The sequence below is a fragment of the Electrophorus electricus genome, chromosome 1 (genome assembly GCF_013358815.1).
Source record: "Electrophorus electricus isolate fEleEle1 chromosome 1, fEleEle1.pri, whole genome shotgun sequence".
Taxonomy (NCBI): Eukaryota; Metazoa; Chordata; class Actinopteri; order Gymnotiformes; family Gymnotidae; genus Electrophorus; species Electrophorus electricus.
The window spans coordinates 19,616,369-19,636,935 of NC_049535.1; the positions used below are offsets into that span (position 1 = coordinate 19,616,369).

Below are 20,567 nucleotides of genomic sequence, written 5' to 3' on the forward strand. Positions count from 1 at the left end.
CTACTGCTTTCTCTGTTGAACTGTCCAACAATGCTGTGAAAAAGAGCTGTAATAATTGATATTAAATAATTAACATTTATAGGCCTAAATGTCAACCTGTAAGTTCCTATGGTTAATATTTGTTAATGTTTGCCCTATGCTATACCAATAAGAATCCTTGGACAAGACTCCTAACACTACACATTGTTCAACTTTAAACATCAGAGACACACAAATGGTCACACACAATGGTCATTTCAGTTCAGATAGGGCAAGGGACTGGTGACTTTATAAAGGCTGCTATTCTTCGTGTTTGGTAGGAAGAACCCTTAGTAGTTTCCTGATTGTGAAACATAAAATCTCCAGACATTGTGTGGGTCTGTTGCTTCTGATCAGTGCTACAGGAGACCAGAGTAAGTTTCCTTATTTCATATTTACGGTATATATGAAGTATCTTTTAATTATGTTTTTTAATTATTTGCTTTTGCTAATGACATTATCATAGTATAATGATAATATGTTTCAATGACCACACAAATACAAACGTTTCAGAATTTCTCTGTATTTGTATTTTTTCACTTTTAGCTGTTATTATCCAAAGGATTTTTTGTGAAAAAAATAACAATGCAAATAACAATGAAATGACAATTCTCAGTAATATTTTACCAGTATCTACAAATAATTTTTTCAAAAATCACCATCCCTTCATATATGCTCATATATGTCAGATAGTGTTAGCCCTTTACATTTGGTTACTTCTCTCCTACTGTCTGTGCTCACATATACTGCATTTTAATATAGCAGAATTCTCAGTAAAGCTCTTCTCATATTTTTCTGTTTCTGTGGTCAGACAATGAAACAATTATGACATAGTGAATTAAATGTTAACCAACATGTTAACCAGCAGTCACTTACACATTGCTGCTCTGCACTGCTGAAATTCTGATTTTATATCTGACATTACCAACAAAATCAGATAATTGTAATGGCTGCCCAAGTGCCGCAGGACGCACAGACTTCCTCGATTTATGTGAAACATTTAATGACATTTAACAGTGGCACTCACACGTAACATAAACGGTGAACGTAAACACACAAACGGCTTTATACAATGTGAACGTTAACATGGAATACATAAACATAGATGAAAGAAAGGTAGAAACAACAGAATATCGTTCGTATTTTCTGTCACACGGTTCCTCTACATTGGCAACAAAATACAAGACTGATACAAGATGTTCCATTTTCAGTCAGGGTGTGATGATGAGTGATCAGATGATGGTGGGAGATTGAGGTCCTTTGGGGTGTGAACAAACTCCTATAGGCATTTTACTAGGCTGCTGTTGCAAGTGCCATATTCTGTGCTGTTGTGTGCTGGGACAAAGTGAATAAACTGATAAGGAAGACTGGCTCTGTTGTAGGAGTCAAGCTTGACACTATAGATGTTGTGGCAGAACAACAGACTCTCAAAAAACTTCTCACTATTATAGACAACACATCATATCCACTGCATAGAATGATGGAACAGTGAAGCACATTCAGTGGCAGACTTACACAGCTGTACAGTGCCAAAAAGACAAAAAAACCAAGAAGTCTCCTTTCTGCAGAGACACTACTGGTCTCCTGTTCTCTAAACTGTGCGGAATACACATTCAGATTCTCTTTCAACTTTGCACTTTAGACTGAGTACTGTAATCATTGCTGCTCTTAGTAATAATCATCTGACACCACTATTTCATACATGTATTAGTCGACTACCAGCTGATGCTGCTCATGTAAATGTCATATGTATACCTCACATATGTATATAGATACGGCTTGCTCATCTTCACACTCTAGACTAGTGCTGTGATCATTGCTGCTCTTAGTAATAATCTCCAATACCTGTATTAGTGGAACACTTGCTGACGCCGCTTATGTAATGTCATATGCATACCTCATTCTGTGACAGGGGTGGCAGAGAGGAAGGGAGAGGTGAAGTTCCATTTACAAGTTCTTTATTATTCATACTTTCCATGTTGCGTCGCCGAGTCTAGTGGATAGTTAGGAGGGAAGTAGCTTCTCTCCAGTAGGCTCGTGTAGTTCGGCTACTAATGTGCAGCGCCGTCCTTCCGAACCTGTGGGTGCATAAATACGTGTGCAGGTCAATGAGGTGCAGGTGTTGCCTATCAGAAGACAGATGATTGTGAGCGAGGTAAGTACGTGACATGGTCCTGGTCCTGCGGGGGCGTGTCCCCACCTTTTGGGTACCGGTCTACCTTGACACATACATGTACATAGATACATATTCGCTCTAGTAATTATATCTAGGATGTTATGTAACTGTAATAAAGTTTTATCTCTTATAACAGTTAAAACTTTGACCTCATAAGAACCTCTAAGAATCCATGACCTCATAAGCTTTTCACAGGGCTTAGGTGTCATTGAAATAGGCACACGACACCTGTAGAAGGCTCAACAGTGAGGTCTGGCATCCCAGACCCACACTTTTCCAAGTTCACATTTAAACCACACACCTATCACTTATCAAACCTCTTCAAATGTGAATCCACAATGCCACCAGCCCCACTGGCACAGCTAATGCATAATTAGTGCCACCAGTTCCAAATGGACTTTATGCATTACATGGCCAGACACTTATAGTGACTTCATGGTTAGCATGTGTCCCTACAGACTTCCAGTGATTATTTGTTCTCATTACTCATTTTGTTCTTTATTGTCTATATTGTTGATATTGTGGTGTCCAGTGTTGACCAGAGGAGGATGGGTGCTGCCTTTGAGTCTTGGTTCCTCTCAAGTTTCTTCCTCGTGCTCTTAGGAAGTTTTTCCTTGCCACTGTCACCTTTGGCTTGCTCACTGGGGGTTTGGACTTGAACATCTGTAAAGCTGCTTTGTTACAATGGCTGTTGCAAAAAGTGCTATAAAAATAAATTAAACTTTGAATTTTCAATGTTCTCCCTGTGACTGTGTGGGTTTCCTCTGGGGTCTTTGGTTTCCTCCCATAGTCCAAAACATAGGTGAATTATCTATCCTAAAAATGTCCTGGTGTAAGTGTGTGTGAATAACTGTATGCAGGTATGCTCACTGATGGTGTTGTCCTTGGTGCTGGACCTACCATTGTAGACACGATGATGACATAATCTGTTCACCTGCCCAGTACTTTATTTTTCCTGAGATACAAAAAAACAATTGTTTCTTGATCCTAGATTCTTTATATTAACTAGCTTTTCTAACTGGTGTATGGAGATTCTTACATCTTACTTTGCATTTCCTCCATACACCGATAATATACTGGACAGAGTAGACGCAGAGACAGGTAGACTCTCGCATTCGGGGCAATACTGATGACTTTCTTCTCATGGAAAGTAGTTAAGATTTGTCCAAAAAGTTGCTAAATTTATGCTTTTTTGAAAGAAAAGTTGCTAAAGTGTCTGAAAAGTTGCTAATTCTAGTGACAAGTTACAAAGTTAGCAACATTGCTTACCATTTTGAGTCTAAATTATTAGGTCTGAACATCTTTTTTTATCGCTAAAAATAAATAAATAAATTATAATTATAATTATATATATATATATATATATATATATATATTTTTTTTTTTTGCTATTTACTAGTTTACTATTAAGTGATTATCTTCTACTTTGTTATTCGTTAAGATAAATGTAGAGAGAAATTGCTTAGAGAGAAGAGGCAGGTCAAAATCTTAAGGGTTTAGGTAGGTAATCCTGGAATAATTGCCATTAATACAGCACAGGGCCAAGCAACCAGTTGACAGATACCCAGATTTAGAAAACATCTGGAGCAAACAAGAACAAGGAAGAATGCATCAAGAAGTAAGCGTGTCAAAAGAACAATGCCCAATAAGGGAAGGAAAACACAGGACATAAACGCACATGTTAATGAGGGAAAAATAAGACATAGGTGAGGACCAAGAAAGGTGGGGCATACAACATGAGAGAGGGTGGAGATCAAGGATGTGCATAGACATTTTAGGCTCTTACCTGAAAAAGGAGAAGTCCCAGCCTCTTTTTGGGGGGTGGTGTGGGGTAGCTAAATGGTATACAATATGGTCATTTAATTAACCTCAAATCAATTTTAAAATTTGTAAATTGTTTTAAATTTTAGAGATTAATTAAAATTTTTAAATGCAGACTATTAGTGTAAATTAAAATGCAGATACAGCTTCTTGTAAACTAGACTAAGCCCCACTATAGTTTTTTGTCTTGGTTTTATCACTGCCATCTGTAAATTTTGTTTGTGAAAGTGTGTAATGTGTACCTGTATGGTGATCATCTCTATCACTATGGCACAATGGTATTTCATATTGCAAGCTAATGTTAAGGTAATGCTAGTTTCCTTTAGAAGAAAGTACCATCCATGACGAAAGCTAGCGTTAGATTTTCTCAATAGCTGCTTATGTTATCTAGCTAGCTATAGTAATTCCAAGTTTGGATGCTAGTGTCACATGACTGGGGCAGAGGGTAGTGCTTTGCATCAACTTTTAAACGGTTTTGTACTGCTCCATCTGTGTTCCACAGAGGCATGCCTGTCCAAAAGTTGAAAACGTTTGATAGGCATGGATGACAATTTAATTTGGTCTAACTTTAGCAGTTATAGGGTACTTATTAGGGGTGGGACTCGATAAAAAATTATCTAATTAATTAGAAGCTTTGTAGTTAATTAATCGAAGTTACGAACTGCCGTCCAGAAAGACAATGTCGAAAAAAATCCAGCAGCTGTATGATGAGGAAAGGGAAGTAAAACATTATTGTGAAAATCTGTTTTACTTCCCTTTCCTCATCATACAGCTGCTGGATTTTTTTCCACATTGTCTTTCTGGACGGCAGTTCGTAACTTGCAGCGTCTCTTGTAACCCTTTATGTTCGACCACAGAGAGCGGTCTACAGTCCACAGCAATCCAATCTCGCCAGTGAATTGGTCAATTTGTCTGACGTGGACTTTGACATTTTGTTTCTGAATGTCAACCCCAACATGTGGTCGAGTGTTGACTGGCGACACTGTTTGCTCGTACTAGGAATACTATCACATTTAGCAGCTAAGTTAACATTACTGAGCTGCGCGTTAGCCCCAACATGTTTTGCGTTGAGGTGGTAACGAAGGGTGGAAGTGCTCCTGTGATAAGCAAACTCCTTCCTGCATAAAGTGCAAATAACAACATTTTTGTTTGTACTTCCATCTGGAAGTTTCTTGTATTTAAATTTCCCATCCACCAGCGTAGCCTCTTCCGTCATCTCCATCATGCTCATCACATTGTGCGTCAATATAATCTGTATGCCTGGAACTCGTGCACTGAGAAACGTTCCACGGTGCAAAAGTGTGATTAAAATGCGTTAAATTTTTTATTGCGTTATTTTCCCTGTAATGAATTAATTGAAATTAACGCGTTAAAGTCCCACCCCTAGTATTTATATTTATGCAGCCACAACATAAAAACCGCTATGATTATTATTATGTATTTTATTTCCTTCAGAGAGGCAACTCAGCAATTGGGGCAATTGGGCAACTTTAGCTCCACCTTCTAAGCACTTGGCAGCATTTCAGTAATTCAATAGGTATTTCAGTGAATAAAAATAAATTTGTTGTTGTTGTTGTTGTTGTTGTTGTTGTTGTTGTTGTTGTTGTTATTATTATTATTAAGTGTCTCTAGCCATATCCCTGCTGTTAAAGTGTGTTTGATGTGTTTGAAGTGGGGTTTTTCATGTATTTGCAGACTATGCTGAACAACATGGCTCTGGCCAAGACGCTGTTGTGCTTGACTGTGATCACTAGTGAGTGTTAATCACCTATTTATAGCCTCTGAGGAGTTAACCAGTGAAAACGGAAACTTAAATGTGACTTTTACCTTAGCGATAAAGTGTCAATTATGTTTAAATGCTTTATTGGTGGAGTCTTGATTAGAAATATAAAATGCTGTTGCATCAAAATTCTGTAACATTCACATTATTGAACATTATTTCTTGTCGGGTCAAAATATATGTTTGTTTCCTTGTTGCAGTTGTTCACTGTGACTTCAGCATCAAGATGCCATCCATGTTAGAGGCTCTTAATGGCACCTGCATTATGATCCCATGCCAGTTTAGCATTCCTGAAGATCAAAAAACAAAGCTGCAGCTTCCAGTAACTGGTGTTTGGAGGAAAGCATCACGGTGGTTTTTTGATAGTGTAGATATTTTCAACTCCTCTCAGAAGGCCAACAAGCTCGATGGAAAAATTCTAGGAGACCTGACCCAGAAAAACTGCACATCTGTCTTGTACAACATTCATTCCTCACTATCTGACAGCTATTACTTTAGATTGGAGACTGGCTTCAAATACACCTTTGAAACACCTGTTTGGATAAGTGTTAAAGGTAAACTATGCCTTTAATGTTTATTCCTTGTCAAATGACTTTGACAAGGTGTTTCACAGATGTTAGTGCTACATGAAAATGAATATATCATGAATGTCAGTACTTGAACAAAAACCTTTCTTATTATTAATAATGATTACTATATCACATTTCATATATAATACAAATAAAATTGTTTCTTCATTTGATAAAATATGTATGAAAATAAAAATTAAATATTACATTCAAAGGCAAGTTAAAGCTGGTTAAATAAGCAAAACAAAACAAAAAAAACCTTAAGTATTAAAATTAGAGAGGATAATTTTCAGGGATATTGGTTGTTGAAGTGTCATGTAGTACAGATATAAATGAATACATTTTATTTGACAGTTGGATCAAACAGTTGGCGCCTACATTAACTAATAACATCTTCTGTTCTTGGAAACCAGACACTCTCCCAGAACCCATCCTATCCCGGGTGGATATATCAGTAAATGAAGGTGCAGAGGTGGAGATTATTTGTACAGCTATGGTCCCCTGCCCTCAGTATCCTCCAAACCTGACATGGGTACCTCTTTTGGGCAATTGCACAGAGACAATGGAAAAACAGGCTGATGGCACATTCACATTGTCCTCTGTGTTGCGATTTGTCTCCTCACATGTCAATCATGAACAGAGGATAAGCTGCACTGTAGACTACCCTTTGCAGACATCAGGAGGCCACAATGTCTATGAGAGCACTGCCACAATCACTGTCCTATGTGAGTTAATCACAGCTTTCATGCCTGCCATTAGTTCAGCTATTTTGGATCTTTGTTGTTTTTTAAAAATGTGTTTTAGTTCCACATAGTTACTTCTCTTTTTGTTGTCTAAAAGCATACAAATCTGGAGACCTTTCATTTTGCCCTAGGTTCTTTTATTTACCATTATCATGGATTTTCAGTGTCTGCCCTTCTCTTCCTCTTCCAACCCTCTGCCCTTCTCAACCCTCTTTCAGTTTTGCCAAAGATGATGATTGAAGTGAATCCTTTAGGACCACTTCGTAAGGGTGAAAACACAACTCTATTCTGTTCTGCTGCTGCAAATCCTGCAGTGACCCATATACGCTGGTTCCAAGAAAGGGAAGGAAATGTATATGAGGTCAACACAACAGAAACTATTCTTACTTTCAGCATGACCAGTGACAAAGTGGGTTTCTATTTTTGTGAGGCCCAGAATGCCTATGGAAAGCAGAACTCATCCACTGTTCGACTGGAAATACAAGAAGAGTATGGTAAAGGATAAATATTTTTTATATTGAGTTTATTTCATAGAATTGTTTTAGAAATGACATTTAAATGGAAAATTAATATTATATTTAAACTGATATTGAGGGAGAAGCAAAGCAAGAAAAGAGCATCTTCATTGAATTCAAAAGAGTAGCACAAACATAGAGGGCATTCTTCTGCAGTGTCTGGGGCTTCTGAATAGCACTGAGGCAAAAAGTGAAGCACTGGAGATTTCCAGTGTACTTAAGTTGGGGAGTGATAATGTCAAGTGAACAAGGGACAGTACGATAGGTTAAACTAATAAACTGGTGATTGGGAGTAAGTAATATGTGAATAGCAAAAATGTAGAGATCAAAACCTTATTGGAAATATGCACATATGTAAAGTCATGAGAAAGTTTTATATAGGAAAACATAACAAAAAAATCAATTGGTCTTCTCCAGGTCCTAACATGAAGTAAATCTAGCCTAATATAACAAATATCAAATTTCATGTTACTAAATATTTAGTAAGATTAAAAAAACCTGTCAGGGAAACAATAAGCACACTCTTGATTCTGTAGCAGAACATTTATTTTTTTTTTTTATCAGCAGTAACTAAAATGTTCTGCATGAGTGGGAAGAATTTGCCCCAGTGATTGCCATTTGAGCGCATTTGTTTAGGCATTCTAAGTGCCCACCACAGCATTTCAATAGGATTGAGCCCTGAACTTTGACTTGTCCATTCTTTTTATCCTTTTCTTTTTTATTGATCTTATTCTTTTTTAGCCATTGTTGTCTGATTGCTAGGCTGCATGAGATCAATGTTGCGTTTTGGCCAGCCTATTATATATATATATATATATATCCCCAGATTTTGTTATTTGCAAATTATCTAAGCAATATGTGGTCTTACAGGGTCTTAATTTGTAAATAATCCTCCTCACTTTAGAATAATTGATTTCATATCATAGCACTTCCCAGATTAATGACAGCAATCATTGCTTCTTCAAGTTCACTGCTAATGTCTTTTCTCCTTGGGCTGTTAACACACACCTGAATACTCCAAAACACCAAATGCCAAAAGTCTTGTTTTGTAGAGATAATCACACTAATTAAGCAGATTTGATTAGAAGCACTGTTCTGCTAATTACCTTCTTAATTTGAAATAAAGTTTTCAGTTTTGTTCTACACATTGATGCTTATTCTGAAAAGTACACGCTGCAGTTAAGAACACTGGTGTTCAATCAGTTCAGTGCTGATCTATTTAATGCTGATTTCTAAAACAATCTATTAACATTTAAGGAAAAAAATTAACACACATGCTAACCCCAAGTGACACTGATAAAGTATTACACAATTGCATAACCTCGGGATTAAACTACTGCAGTTTTGCTGCCCTCAAATCTCTTTAAATAAGAAATGACAGTCATAGCATATTACCCCACTTTTATTCAACATCAATTAACTACAAAGTATTGCTTTTGACATGTAAAACCCATAATTGTCCAGCCCTGATCAATCTTGTTGTCACGGTACGGCCCCTCTCCCCACCAGATGTCTCTGTGCGTGTGTATGTGTGTTCGTCAATGTGGCCACGCCCTCCTTGTGTCTCACACCTGCTCCTTATTGTGTCGTTATCATATGTATAAAGGTCTGTTGTTTACGCGTGGTCGGCTTTTGCTTCTATTAATGTGCGTGTCTGAATGTCAAATAAACGTGTGTTGGTGTTCCACATTACTCATCCCCGCATCCTCCTTAAAGCCTCCTCGTTACAGAAAAACCGACCGAGGATGCCTGGGATGGGCAGTAAGAAAAAGAAGGGGAAGAAAGGAGGTAAACGCCCTCCCACAACCTGCACAGCAAGACCCTCCCTCATCCTGGCCTCACTCCACACTTCGACCATGGGGGAGGAGGCCGCTGGCAATTTTGGGGGGGGCCCCCCCGAGTATGGTCCAGGGTCGGACTCCGAGGAGTCCTACAGACCTTAGCTGGATTATGAGGCTCGGCACACGGAGGTGGATTGCGCTGGGTCCTACGACCACTATAGGGACTTCCATGAGGGGTACGTGGATTATGAGCATACGGAGAGTGCAGCGATGTTAGTCTGCAGTCGAACGAGGGGTTCGACTATGAGGAGGACCTGTCTATGGAGGTGGAGGAGGTCCTCTATGGGGATCCCCCCAATGGCAGTGACGTGGCATCTGCGGACTCTGAGAGCGACGAAGTCCCAGCACATCAGATACCACCCAAGGCTCTGCCTAGGAGGCACTGTTCAGGAGCGAGCAAACCTTCCCAAGCAGTACAAAGAGGAGCGACCGCACTCGAGGACACTCTTGCTACTAGGGCGTACAGCCCAGGAACACGTGCACCAGGACCTAAGCCTCGTAGAGGCAAGGGGGAGATGTCAGCAGTGCCAGCCCCAGAGACAGGCAAAGCAACTGGTGCGCCTCCTGTAGCGGGTGCGCGGAGGTCACTGCCCCCCGAATCGGCGAGAGGCGATCCCCCACAGGTGGGTAGGACTCCACCCCAGCCAACAACTGAGGGAAAGGGTGGAGCTCCTGCCGGCCCCCCTGGATTTGTCACGAGTCCTTTGTGTAATTTTGTATACATCACTGTGTCTGTCCCCATCACGTTGTCTGTGCCTGTCACTTTGACCTCCTTTGTGTCTGTACCTGTGCCTGTCGGTGTGTCCCTGTCGTCCTGATCCCCGTCCTTCCCCCCGCTGTCCTGCTCGCGGTGGCCCTGTCAGGTCGCTCGGTCCCCTGGCCTCACCGTTTGGCGTTGTTTTCGGTGCCACAGGCCAATAGGCTGGCGCGCTGGGAGTCACGCCCTTGAGGGGGGGCTCTGTCACGGTACAGCCCCTCTCCACCGAAACGTCTCCGTGCGTGTGTGCTCGTCAATGTGGCCACACGTCCTTGTGTCTCACACCTGCTCCTTATTGTGCTATCATATGTATAAAGGTCGTTTGTGAGGTCGGTTTTTGCTTCTGTTAGTGTGCATATCTGAATGTCACATAAACGTGTGTTGGTGTTCCACGCTACTCGTCCCCACATCCTCCTTGAAGCCTCCTCGTTACACTTGTTAATATCTTGAGTGTAGCTCATTCTGACCATTTTTCTCATCTGATGCAGTGCCTGGGATTGGGATTACTTGGAATTTAATCTGCATACAGTATTTTTCTTATATATCTCCTATACATTAGTGTTCCAGAATATATTAGGAATGCAAGATGCGAAGGTATTTTTAAATCCTCGAGCAGAAATAAATGTGTTTAATTTCCATGTATGATTTTTGCATTTTGGTATAGGTATTGTGGAAAAAAAGAATGAAAATGAAATCTCATATGGGATAGGATTTGTCATTTATCTTCTATAGTAAGGAGCAATCAATTGTTATTTATGCCTTGATACATAAAACCAGATAAAGAGGGTGTACTTTCATTTTCCCATTACTGTAAATGGCCTAATACTTCATACATAAGGGACATAACATTGATATAAGCTTCGATACATAAAAAATCCAGTATTTAGTAAAGACCTTTATTTATTCTGTTTCCTTTGTATATATTATAAAAATTGCTTGTGATTTATGAGTAACTCGGTGATTGCTAGTTCAGTTTCAGATAAAGTCCTAGATGTGTTTTGGTCATGTAGATTATAATCTCCAAGTGATAAGTAAGAGAATAAATTATTTGTGTAAAAAGGCATTTAAGAGGAACCTAACTGAATACAATGCACAATATGTTGTTGCAAATCTTTCAGATTTTTTTCAGTCTTCTACTACCATGTGGCAGCTGTTGGGGTGGGGAGGAGCTGCCCTCGCACTTATAACCATACTCACTTTCACACTGTGCATTAAAAGGTAAGAGTATTCTTACCATCACTAGATTGGTTTCTAGAATATAGAGGTTTATAAAGGGCTCCTTATTTTCTTTCCTAATGCATTTGTTAGGGGAAAAAAAATCCTTAATCTGTTCTCCCCTTGGTCTGACTGTCAAGCTCTGTTAATTTGGTTGTTCTCCCTCAAGGCCCTGGGCACGTGTCTCAGAATAAGGAATTGATAAGCACACATGGTTTATTTTCTTCACACATCAAAGTGTCTAGGTAAAAAAGCAGAACTATTTAGAGATTAGCATACTCTCAAATCCTTTTCAAGAAAGAACATTTGTTTAGAAGATCATATGCAATGGAGAATTACAGCAGAACATAAAAAGAAACTTATGCAGACATGTTATCCATCATAGAATTTTCCATCAGCAGAGAAACTGGTTTTAAATGGTGTGTTTGAAAAACGTTTAAAAAAAAGATTTGGGGGGGGGGGGGGGAATATATTTATACACAAAAGTATTCTTCTTGCAGGAAATTCTAAAAGGATTGTTGAAGCAGCATTTTTTTACTTTTAGTGAAAGCATTTCAGATGCCTAACTTGACTACATCTGATATGTAGACCAAAAAAGGACAGGTATGTTATATAGCTCTATATGATGAATAGTATGTACACCAATTTCAGCTGTTGTATTCTGGTTTCTTTAGGCGAAGAAGCAGATTCATCCAGGTATGGTATTTCTTTAATCACTCCTTCAGATCTTCTTGTCTTTCACTGTTAAAATATACTTTTCTCCATCACAAGACCAGCAACTATTCCATTCCATTGTTAGTGGATAATGAGTTTACTTTTAACAGTTATTTGCAACAAAACAAACACAAAAAAACCCAAAAAACTTTTTGATATGAAATGTCCTGTAATAGCAGAACTGTTACTCCTTTCCTCAACTCCAGCTACCACGTGATGGACTTTCCGCGAGACTTTTAATCTGTAGTTCTGTCCGCGTGTGCTGTCTTTGTTTACTTCCATCAAATCTCTGAATGATGTTAGAACAAGTAAACTCCTTTGTTTACTTCTCTCTTCCGACATGTCGCTAAGCCCCCTTGTTAACGTACCATACTTGAGTCTAGTTTCTCAGCAATCACCGTGTATGCACTGCTGTTGTTATATGTTCATGTACTCGTGTTGGAAAGGCTGCTTTGTCTTAGTGATTCTCGTTGCTACGTGTTTGAGTGTTTAACGTCTTTCCCTTTAGTTTTCATTAAACGGTTTGTTTTACGTAAACCTCGGCTCGCGCTTGCATCCTGCTCGTCTTCGTCACATTTTCTGTGAATTATCATATGCTTTTGGCTGTAGTGCTATTTTAGCAGTTACCAAATTCCACACATGCTGTACTAATACGTTTGTTACTCGAGATAGTAATGTATAACAAATGCTGTAAAAGTAAAGCAATGTATTTTAGCTGATTGGCTTAATAGGAAGATCTCAATGTCACTGAAATATCACTTTAAAGACTAACAAACTAATTTTCCTTGTAGGACCTGAATGATAATCATTATGTTTATGCCAATGTTGGCCAGTGCAACAACACAAAGGGTTTCTCAAATGAAGCCCAGGAGGAAAGGAGGAAGATGGATGTTGCTTTGTACAGTAACAATATTGCGTTATACAAGATTTAACACAAAAAAGCTTAGAGGATATTTATGCCGATTTCTTTGCCTTGTGCCCTTCTTTCATGTTGATAAGATTTCTTAACATTAAAGTCTACTATCACACCAGTAAAAGCCATTGCTTTGCTGGAGAAGCAGTGTGGCCTATTTTAAGGTTAATATATTGCTTTAAACGTTTTTGGGTTTTTTTACCAGCTACACATGAAGCTTGAGATATTGTTTTTAATATTGTTCTAGCTAAAATGGTAATTGTATAGAAAAGGTGTAAACTATATCTTTTATATGGCACCTTTTATACATTTGATATTTGGCTCACAGTGCTTTACAATATACGCTAAGTGCAAACAATCAGAACCATTACATTTTATATGTATTTGCCATAGGATTTTATATCAGAATTTATAATGTGTACATACTTTATTTCCTTTTTTTAAGTGTACATACAAAAATGTTTGCTTTTGATAACCATTTAAGAACAGTTATTATGGCTTGATAAAGGAATTATGAATACTATTATTGAAATCAACATGTAGTCACAATCCTTGAAATGTTTTTCCTGGCCTTGGAGGTCTGTGCAGCATTGTAAGGACTGGAGACACTGACAAACAGTCCGAGCGTCATGGGTGCATATAGCAGACTTGCTTTGTTCTAATCGAACTCTTATGGTCTATGTTAAGGCCTAAATAAAGGATAAACTGTTCATCATTACTGCCTAGACACATAAGGCCAAATATATAAAACAAATATAGAAAATAGCACAGTGTTAACACTAGCTGGTTTGTGTACATTTAATCACATAGCTGGCTGTATAATGTTAAGTTTGTTATTAACTTGATTTGATAGCAATGACGGTTCAGTTTTGCTCTAGACTATTGTGCAGGGAGAAGGTAAAATACATAGGACTGAAAAATATCGCTAGCTATGGTTGGGGGTCAGGAACATTTCAGTAGCTTTTAGGATAACAGTGTGGTGTTCTTGGCTACAGACAAACCTGACAAGCTCTGGTATTTAACTCTGATGCTGGTATTTAGCATCAGAATTTTTTTACCCCCATTTACTGCATTTCAAGGAAAACTGTTTGGGTTTGTGTCATGTCCAGGTTTTGATTTGACTTTTAAACCACACCTTTGCTGTATTATTAAAACTGCATGCTATCATTTAAGGAATATGGCATGAGTGAAACCCTATCTCCATCTGCAATATAACCTAGTAAGATTGTAATGCATTGCTCCTGCAACTACAACAAACCTGAACTTGAACAATATATACACAGTCAATAAATTAAAAGGTTTATGGAAAGGCATTTTTTTACACTGGACACTGATTATAGTATACAAACTCACAGGAAAAATAATGCACATTATTTGTGTCCATTATTCATTTTAAATAGCACTGCTTGATAGAGTCATCTTGGAAAATGTGTCTTTGGTGGATAAAGTGACCCCTTCTCAGGCCAAGCAATAAGTGGGTTAAATGAAAAATATAATGTATGTACAATTCTCTAATGATTTATGCAATCTCGGGTATGTAATTAATGAAGTTTAAATTAGGCTGTAAATTTAATTCAATAAATATTTGCTGAATCTTCTTTCAACATTCAACATTTTTACAGCAGCATATGTTTGCATCCAAGCCTCAACAGAGCAAACCAAAGATGACAGTTGTGAGGAAAAAAAACTCCATAAAGCTGAGAGGAAGCAAGGCTCAAAAATGTGCAGAACACAGTAACAATGAATGTAAACCATGCCCATTAATGTGTTGTCATTGTTTTGTTCTTCACAATAGCTACCTGTAGAACCGTTGAAGCTTTGAATAAAGAACATGGGCTGGTGTATGCAAATTTTAGGGACATAAATATTACATAACAGTATACAATTTGTGGAATTTGTCCATTTTACAACCCTGTATTTCTTTCATGCTGGATTTACATTTGAAGGAGCAAACAACAGTTTGATGTTCACAGTGCATGTACCGAACACTCCTTATTGAACTTACATTGTAAGAATCATAGAGTAGAAAATCTGGTTCCGAGTTCCAAGCACAAGGGGCTTCACTGACATTAAACGTGGTCACCATCACCCATATGCATAAGTCACTTAATCAGTACAATTCATGATAACTTTCAAATATTTCCACACCACACCTAATGAAAACCTGCCATAAAATGATACGTCACAAAACCTCACAGAATCAGGAAACAAAAACGTGACTCAGCCCCTTGCACACAAAATACAAAATGGATTATCCCACCTTATAAATTAAGCACAAATCAACAAACATTAAAACACATTACCTTACATCATATTCCGTATTTTCAGAACCCGCTTAAAATGTTTTTAGTTTTCACCACCACCGTCCTTTCTATATGCTCCCAAGTTGCATATAAAACAAATACGTAGGCAATTTAAATTTTCAGCATTTAGCAGATGCTCTTATTCAGAGTGACTTACAAAAGTGCTTTGTCATTTACTCATAGAATACATCTTTGCCAGTAGAGTAGGTTAGAGTCCAATATATCAATGAGCTAAAATACTGCAGAAATACAGGGATCAATGCTGCTGCCTAGAAGTACAAAATACATAAGGTCTATCTTAGAAAATGATAATTGCTAATGTAGCTAGCTAAGTGTCAAGATCCAAGCACAGTGCAGACTGGAGTTTCCTAGCTCAGTGCTTAAGGTACATGACTTGTAATCAGAAGGTTGCTGGTTCAAGCCCCACCACTACTGAGTTGCTGTTGTTTGGCCCCTGAGCAAGGGTGTTAACCTTCAATTGCTCAAATTGTGCTCAGTCATAATTGTAAGTCCTTTTTGATTAACTCGTCAGCTAAATCCCATAAATAAATTTTAAAAACCTACAATAAGTACTATTTTCAGTTAGTCAGTATAGGAGCAGGGTCAGTGGTCATTTTAATATGAATAGATGGATCTTCAGTCTGTGTTTGAAGACTCCAAGGGACTCTGCTGTCTGGACAGCAAGTGGAATTTCATTCCACCATCAAATTAGGAGCCAGGACAGAGAACAGTCTTGATGCTCGTCTTCCATGAGACTTGAAGTATGGTATTTCAAGCAGAGCTGTACTTGAGGAATAGATCAAGCTTTGACCATTGACCTCATGTATGGAGGGGCTGGTCCATTTTTGGCTTTGTAGGCAAGCATCAAGCCAACGAAGGGAGCGCAGCAGTGGAGTAACGTGTAAACTTCGGAAGATTGAAGAACAGTCATGCTGCTGCATTCTGGACTAGTTGTATAGGTCTGATGGCTCTCAGAGGAAGACCAGCAAGTAGAGACTTTCAGTAGTCTAGCTTTGAGATCACAAGAGACTGCACAAGCACCTGGGTAGCTTCCTGTGAGAGAAAGGGCCAAATCCTTCATATGTTACAAGAAGAAATCTGCAAGACCTGGTTAGATTTGAAAGATGAGTTGAGAACGACAACTGGCTGTCCAAAGTTATGTCCTGGCTACCGGCAGCTTCAGATGCTGATACCAGGGAAAATCCGCCCGCAATTTAGCCTATGCATTTTCATACTGCTCAATTTGTTGCGCTTACACATGCGCATAACTGATGAGGCTCCCCCTCCTTAATTACACGGGTTGTGCCCATGCTCCTTCTCATCAGTCGGTCACTTCGTCCTATTCAATTTTCACCATATCACATCATCCAAGGTAAGTAGTTTTCCATTCTATGACACCTTTAATGGTCAAACATTAGTTAATTAATATTATCTTAACTTACATGCTAACCAGACTGAATTACCATTAAGACTGAAACTCTGATAGATGTGCAAAACACACACATACACACACACTAGGTAGCTATTTAGACTGCTTGAAAGCCAGGTTAATTAGCTAGGTTACCTTGTTAGCTAGCTAGATTGTTGAAATGTAGCTGAAGTGCTTGGTGTCAAACTATTTTGGGTTGAGTGTTAAAATGTTGTCAGTCATTTCACATTAAATAATATAATGTGAATGTTATCCTGTAATTAGCTGAAATAAAAAATAGGTGATTATTAAATATCTCATCTTGAAGGAATGGATATCCTCATAACTACCAGGAAAAAAAAATTCTCCCAATTCTTTTTTTTTTTTTTTTTACTCCCCCAATTGTTTGGAAGGCAATGAGCATACTGAAAACATTTTTATTCTAAAATGTTTTTATTTTAAAAATATAATGTGTCCACTACAGTGGACATCTGAACACGCTACCTATGAAACTGAATCGTAATCACAGTAAATCAATCACAAAGAAAATACCAAGTTGTCATAAGATTTATGATGAAAACTACCAACAGGTGAGAGAATCTATATGTAACTCTTTTCTAGTGTTTGTATTTTGATGTTATGGAGTTATATTTATGGCGTATGATATTTCAAAAAGCAATTCCCTTTCTTTGAAACACAGAGGAAGATCTTGCACTTTGTACACATCACATATGTTTTGCTGTTGCAACCAGACAAGCAACCCCTTGATGCATGTGTTTCATCCACCATCACATACGTTTTGCTGTTGCAACCAGACCAGCAACCCCTTGATGCATGTGTTTCACCTACCATCTTTGGGAAATGGATGGCCCCATGGTGTCTCAGAGCTGCATTTGGCTGAGGTTTCCACTTTTGACATGGGGGAGTGTGGTCATCTTCACTCTACTGGAGATTCCTACTTGGACCTGAATAATCATCTGCTCACCAAGGTGCAATTTGAATTCAAGGAACTTCAGTGGTTTCTTTCCCAGAACTTGGCAGTCAGTCTTATACTGAAGCCATGCATTGGTGATTGCCAAATCAAAAAAGTGGAAAATTGTACACACTGTCCATTTCCGAGTGCGAGTAGCCATCCTATAGAAACTTAACATCCTGTCAGCCATGTCCACATTACCCATGTTTTTGTTGTACTCAGAAATTGCTACTGGTCTTGACACCTGGACATACCTTTTCTCTTTCTTAGACCATCTATTGCATGTGTCCTGTGGCTCAATGCCATAGGCAGAGGATACCATGACCACTGGTTTGTTGTCTTGACAGCAAGTTCAGGATCTTGCCTGACCACCATCTCAGATGCCCCTCTTCCTTTCTTTTTGATTGCCTGATCCCCTATAATGTTGCACTCCTTTGGAATTCTGTTCTTCATGAGAGTTCCTGTAACTCCCAAGCCTTTCTCCATCATGGTGTCCAGGAGATTGACAGTTGTAAAGAACCTGTCAAAAAACAGGTGGGTTCCTCTGGGAACAGTCTCTGCCAAATGAAGGACAGCTTGTTTTCCAATGCCCAATCCCTTTGTGACTCTGAAGGTGGTCTTACCTCAGTAAACCACAAAATCTAAGACCATACCACTTGGTGTGGCCAAGACAAACACCTTCAATCCAGTATGGTTTGCCCAGTACATACTGGCAAATTGGGTAGCGACCAGTAAATGGAATCATTTGCTCATCAATGGACAATTTTCCTGTTCTAAGCTGATTTAGACATCCTTGCCTCACTTTGTTCAGAAGGGGCCTGACTTTCCACAAGTGTTCTCTGCTTTTGTCCTCATCTGAAATATCAAAGTCATTGACAATCTTAATGGAATTTCTTAGTTTATAGAATCAATTTTTGGTCATGCATTTTTGCCACTACTTGAACTCTGGTGTTTGAGGCCCCATACATCTCTATATTTGGATAACCTAGACAGGCCATGAAGACAGAACTAACAAAGAATGTTTTCAACTCTTCAGGAGTGGTGTTTAGCGTTGCCTCAGACACAAGGACTTCACATTGGTTTGTGCACATAGCCATTTCTTCAAACACAGAGTCCTCAATGTACTGTTGAAAATAATTCATTGGGGTCCAATTTTGGCGTGTTATGGCATCATTACTCTGAATAATGGGAGAATAATCCAGTTGAGGGTTGAATCTTAGGAAAATAATAAAGCTAGAAAAAGAATATGTCTGAATTATTGTTATAATGAATTATCAGAATAAATCATTTTTATGAAAAAAATGTAAGTAAAAATCTATATGTATATATATATATATAATGGTAATATATTATCTTGAGAATACAAAGTCAATGTGTACATTGTAGTCCTGCCCCAGAGTGGATGGTGACTGGATGTGGACATTTTTCCTTGCTCTGACTTTTCTGCCTCTGTTTGCCCTATCTCAGTTTCATCCTCTGAGCTCTCTGAGTCCTCTGCCTCAAAAACTGCATCTTGATTTTCCTCATCAGACAACTCGATATCTGAGTTTTCATCAACAATTCGTAGTCTTCTGTTGTTGGTATATTGTGTTTGTTCCCCGCATTAAGAGAAAGGAGGCGTATCGTAACAAATGTGGGTGGGGCTTTGGGTGGAGAGACTGTCTCTACTGCGCGTGCCCTAGCTCCAGTTTTACTCTATTGTGCAAGAACCCCCAAGATGGCAGCTCCCATGTCGGCCATGTTGGTGGCTTAAAAAAAATCACAGTGGGAGTCAGTGGTGGCTTACAGTGTATGGTCAGTTCACATGTAATGCTAACTGGCTGAAACTCAGAAATGATGGATTTTACATAGACAAATGCTAGCACAGCTAGCCTGCAATGTTTAGATTGTACAGTACCTTATTGTGTGAGTTGTAAGAATTGAACATAAGAAGGCAGTGTTAGGCTTTGTTCTCTCTCACTGAAAGTGATGAGATGAAAGTACTTGTCCATGTTTTGACATGTTCATCTCATCTATGTAACAGAATTAACCTTAGCATGGCAATAGGGGTTGGTGTGGGCAGTGGTCCCCACTACAGAGCTCTACCTTGGGCAGTCTGCAGTCATCACTGAGTGCTGCTTCAAAAGCCTATAATATAAACATTGACCACATTATCAGCATCTTCTTTTTCTATCAACATTGAGCAGGTGATGAATAATAATGGATTAGTAACTAAGTAAGTAACTAAGTAAATAAGGCTGAGCAATTAGAAATGTCTGCAATAGTCACATGCTGAAATCATACACTGCTTAAGGGTAAATGTGTATGTCTATTCTGTTGACATACAACTGTGAACTATAAATTATGAACTGAATTTGCCTGCCATTACCTGAGATTTGTTATAGGTTAAGAATGTTAAAAAAATCTGTAAAGAACCTGAAAATCTGGGTTCAGACCAAATGAGTAGTGTGTGTGTGTGTGTGTGTGTGTGTGTGTGTGTGTGTGGCCTTAATTTAGTTTAATATAATTTCACTCAGTGCTCAATGGCCAATGGTCAGAGTCACTGTGTGATGGCCACTGAGTCAAGGTTTTCCATTCAAATAAATGGGTGGCAGAAGATTTTATTCCATCCAAGCAACCTAATTCCCATTTGTTTAATCAATTCTCAATCTTCAGACAGCTGACTGATGTGTTGTTTCAGGTATCCACTATACAAACCTGCAGCCAGACTGGCTTTTTGCAGAAGATACTGGACACACTGGCTTTTGAGCACAGAGCATTGTTTCTCACCAATCCATACACAGATCCCTTCAAACACATAAAAACACTTGTTAAACATTAA

The 20,567-nt window shown here is 38.6% G+C and overlaps 1 protein-coding gene across 2 annotated transcripts; it reads left to right on the top strand.

Moving 5' to 3' along the window:
- The first annotated feature begins 248 nt into the window (after positions 1–248).
- Positions 249–14,912, top strand: LOC113571440 (myelin-associated glycoprotein-like). Of its 2 annotated transcripts, none has more exons than XM_027000380.2 (8): positions 249–392; positions 5,711–5,768; positions 5,996–6,349; positions 6,778–7,089; positions 7,326–7,601; positions 11,339–11,438; positions 12,110–12,131; positions 14,685–14,912. In XM_027000380.2, the coding sequence occupies exons 2-8, from the start codon at positions 5,714–5,716 to the stop codon at positions 14,865–14,867; spliced, it is 1,302 nt and encodes a 433-aa protein (XP_026856181.2). In that variant the 5' UTR covers positions 249–392; positions 5,711–5,713; the 3' UTR covers positions 14,868–14,912. The 2 variants fall into 2 exon arrangements, with proteins under 2 accessions (XP_026856181.2, XP_026856182.2); XM_027000381.2 differs by lacking the exon at positions 14,685–14,912 and adding an exon at positions 12,941–14,234 and having other exon boundaries at positions 287–392.
- Positions 14,913–20,567: the final 5,655 nt, after the last annotated feature.

What these genes read in the sequence shown, in the direction of transcription:
- LOC113571440 (XM_027000380.2), top strand. Translation starts at nt 5,714, where the DNA reads ATGCTGAACAACATGGCTCTGGCCAAGACGCTGTTGTGCTTGACTGTG. An exon ending in TGTTTGGATAAGTGTTAAAG is followed by an intron (nt 6,350 to 6,777) that starts GTAAACTATGCC and finishes CTTGGAAACCAG; the next exon opens with ACACTCTCCCAGAACCCATC. An exon ending in GAAGAAGCAGATTCATCCAG is followed by an intron (nt 12,132 to 14,684) that starts GTATGGTATTTC and finishes ACATTTTTACAG; the next exon opens with CAGCATATGTTTGCATCCAA.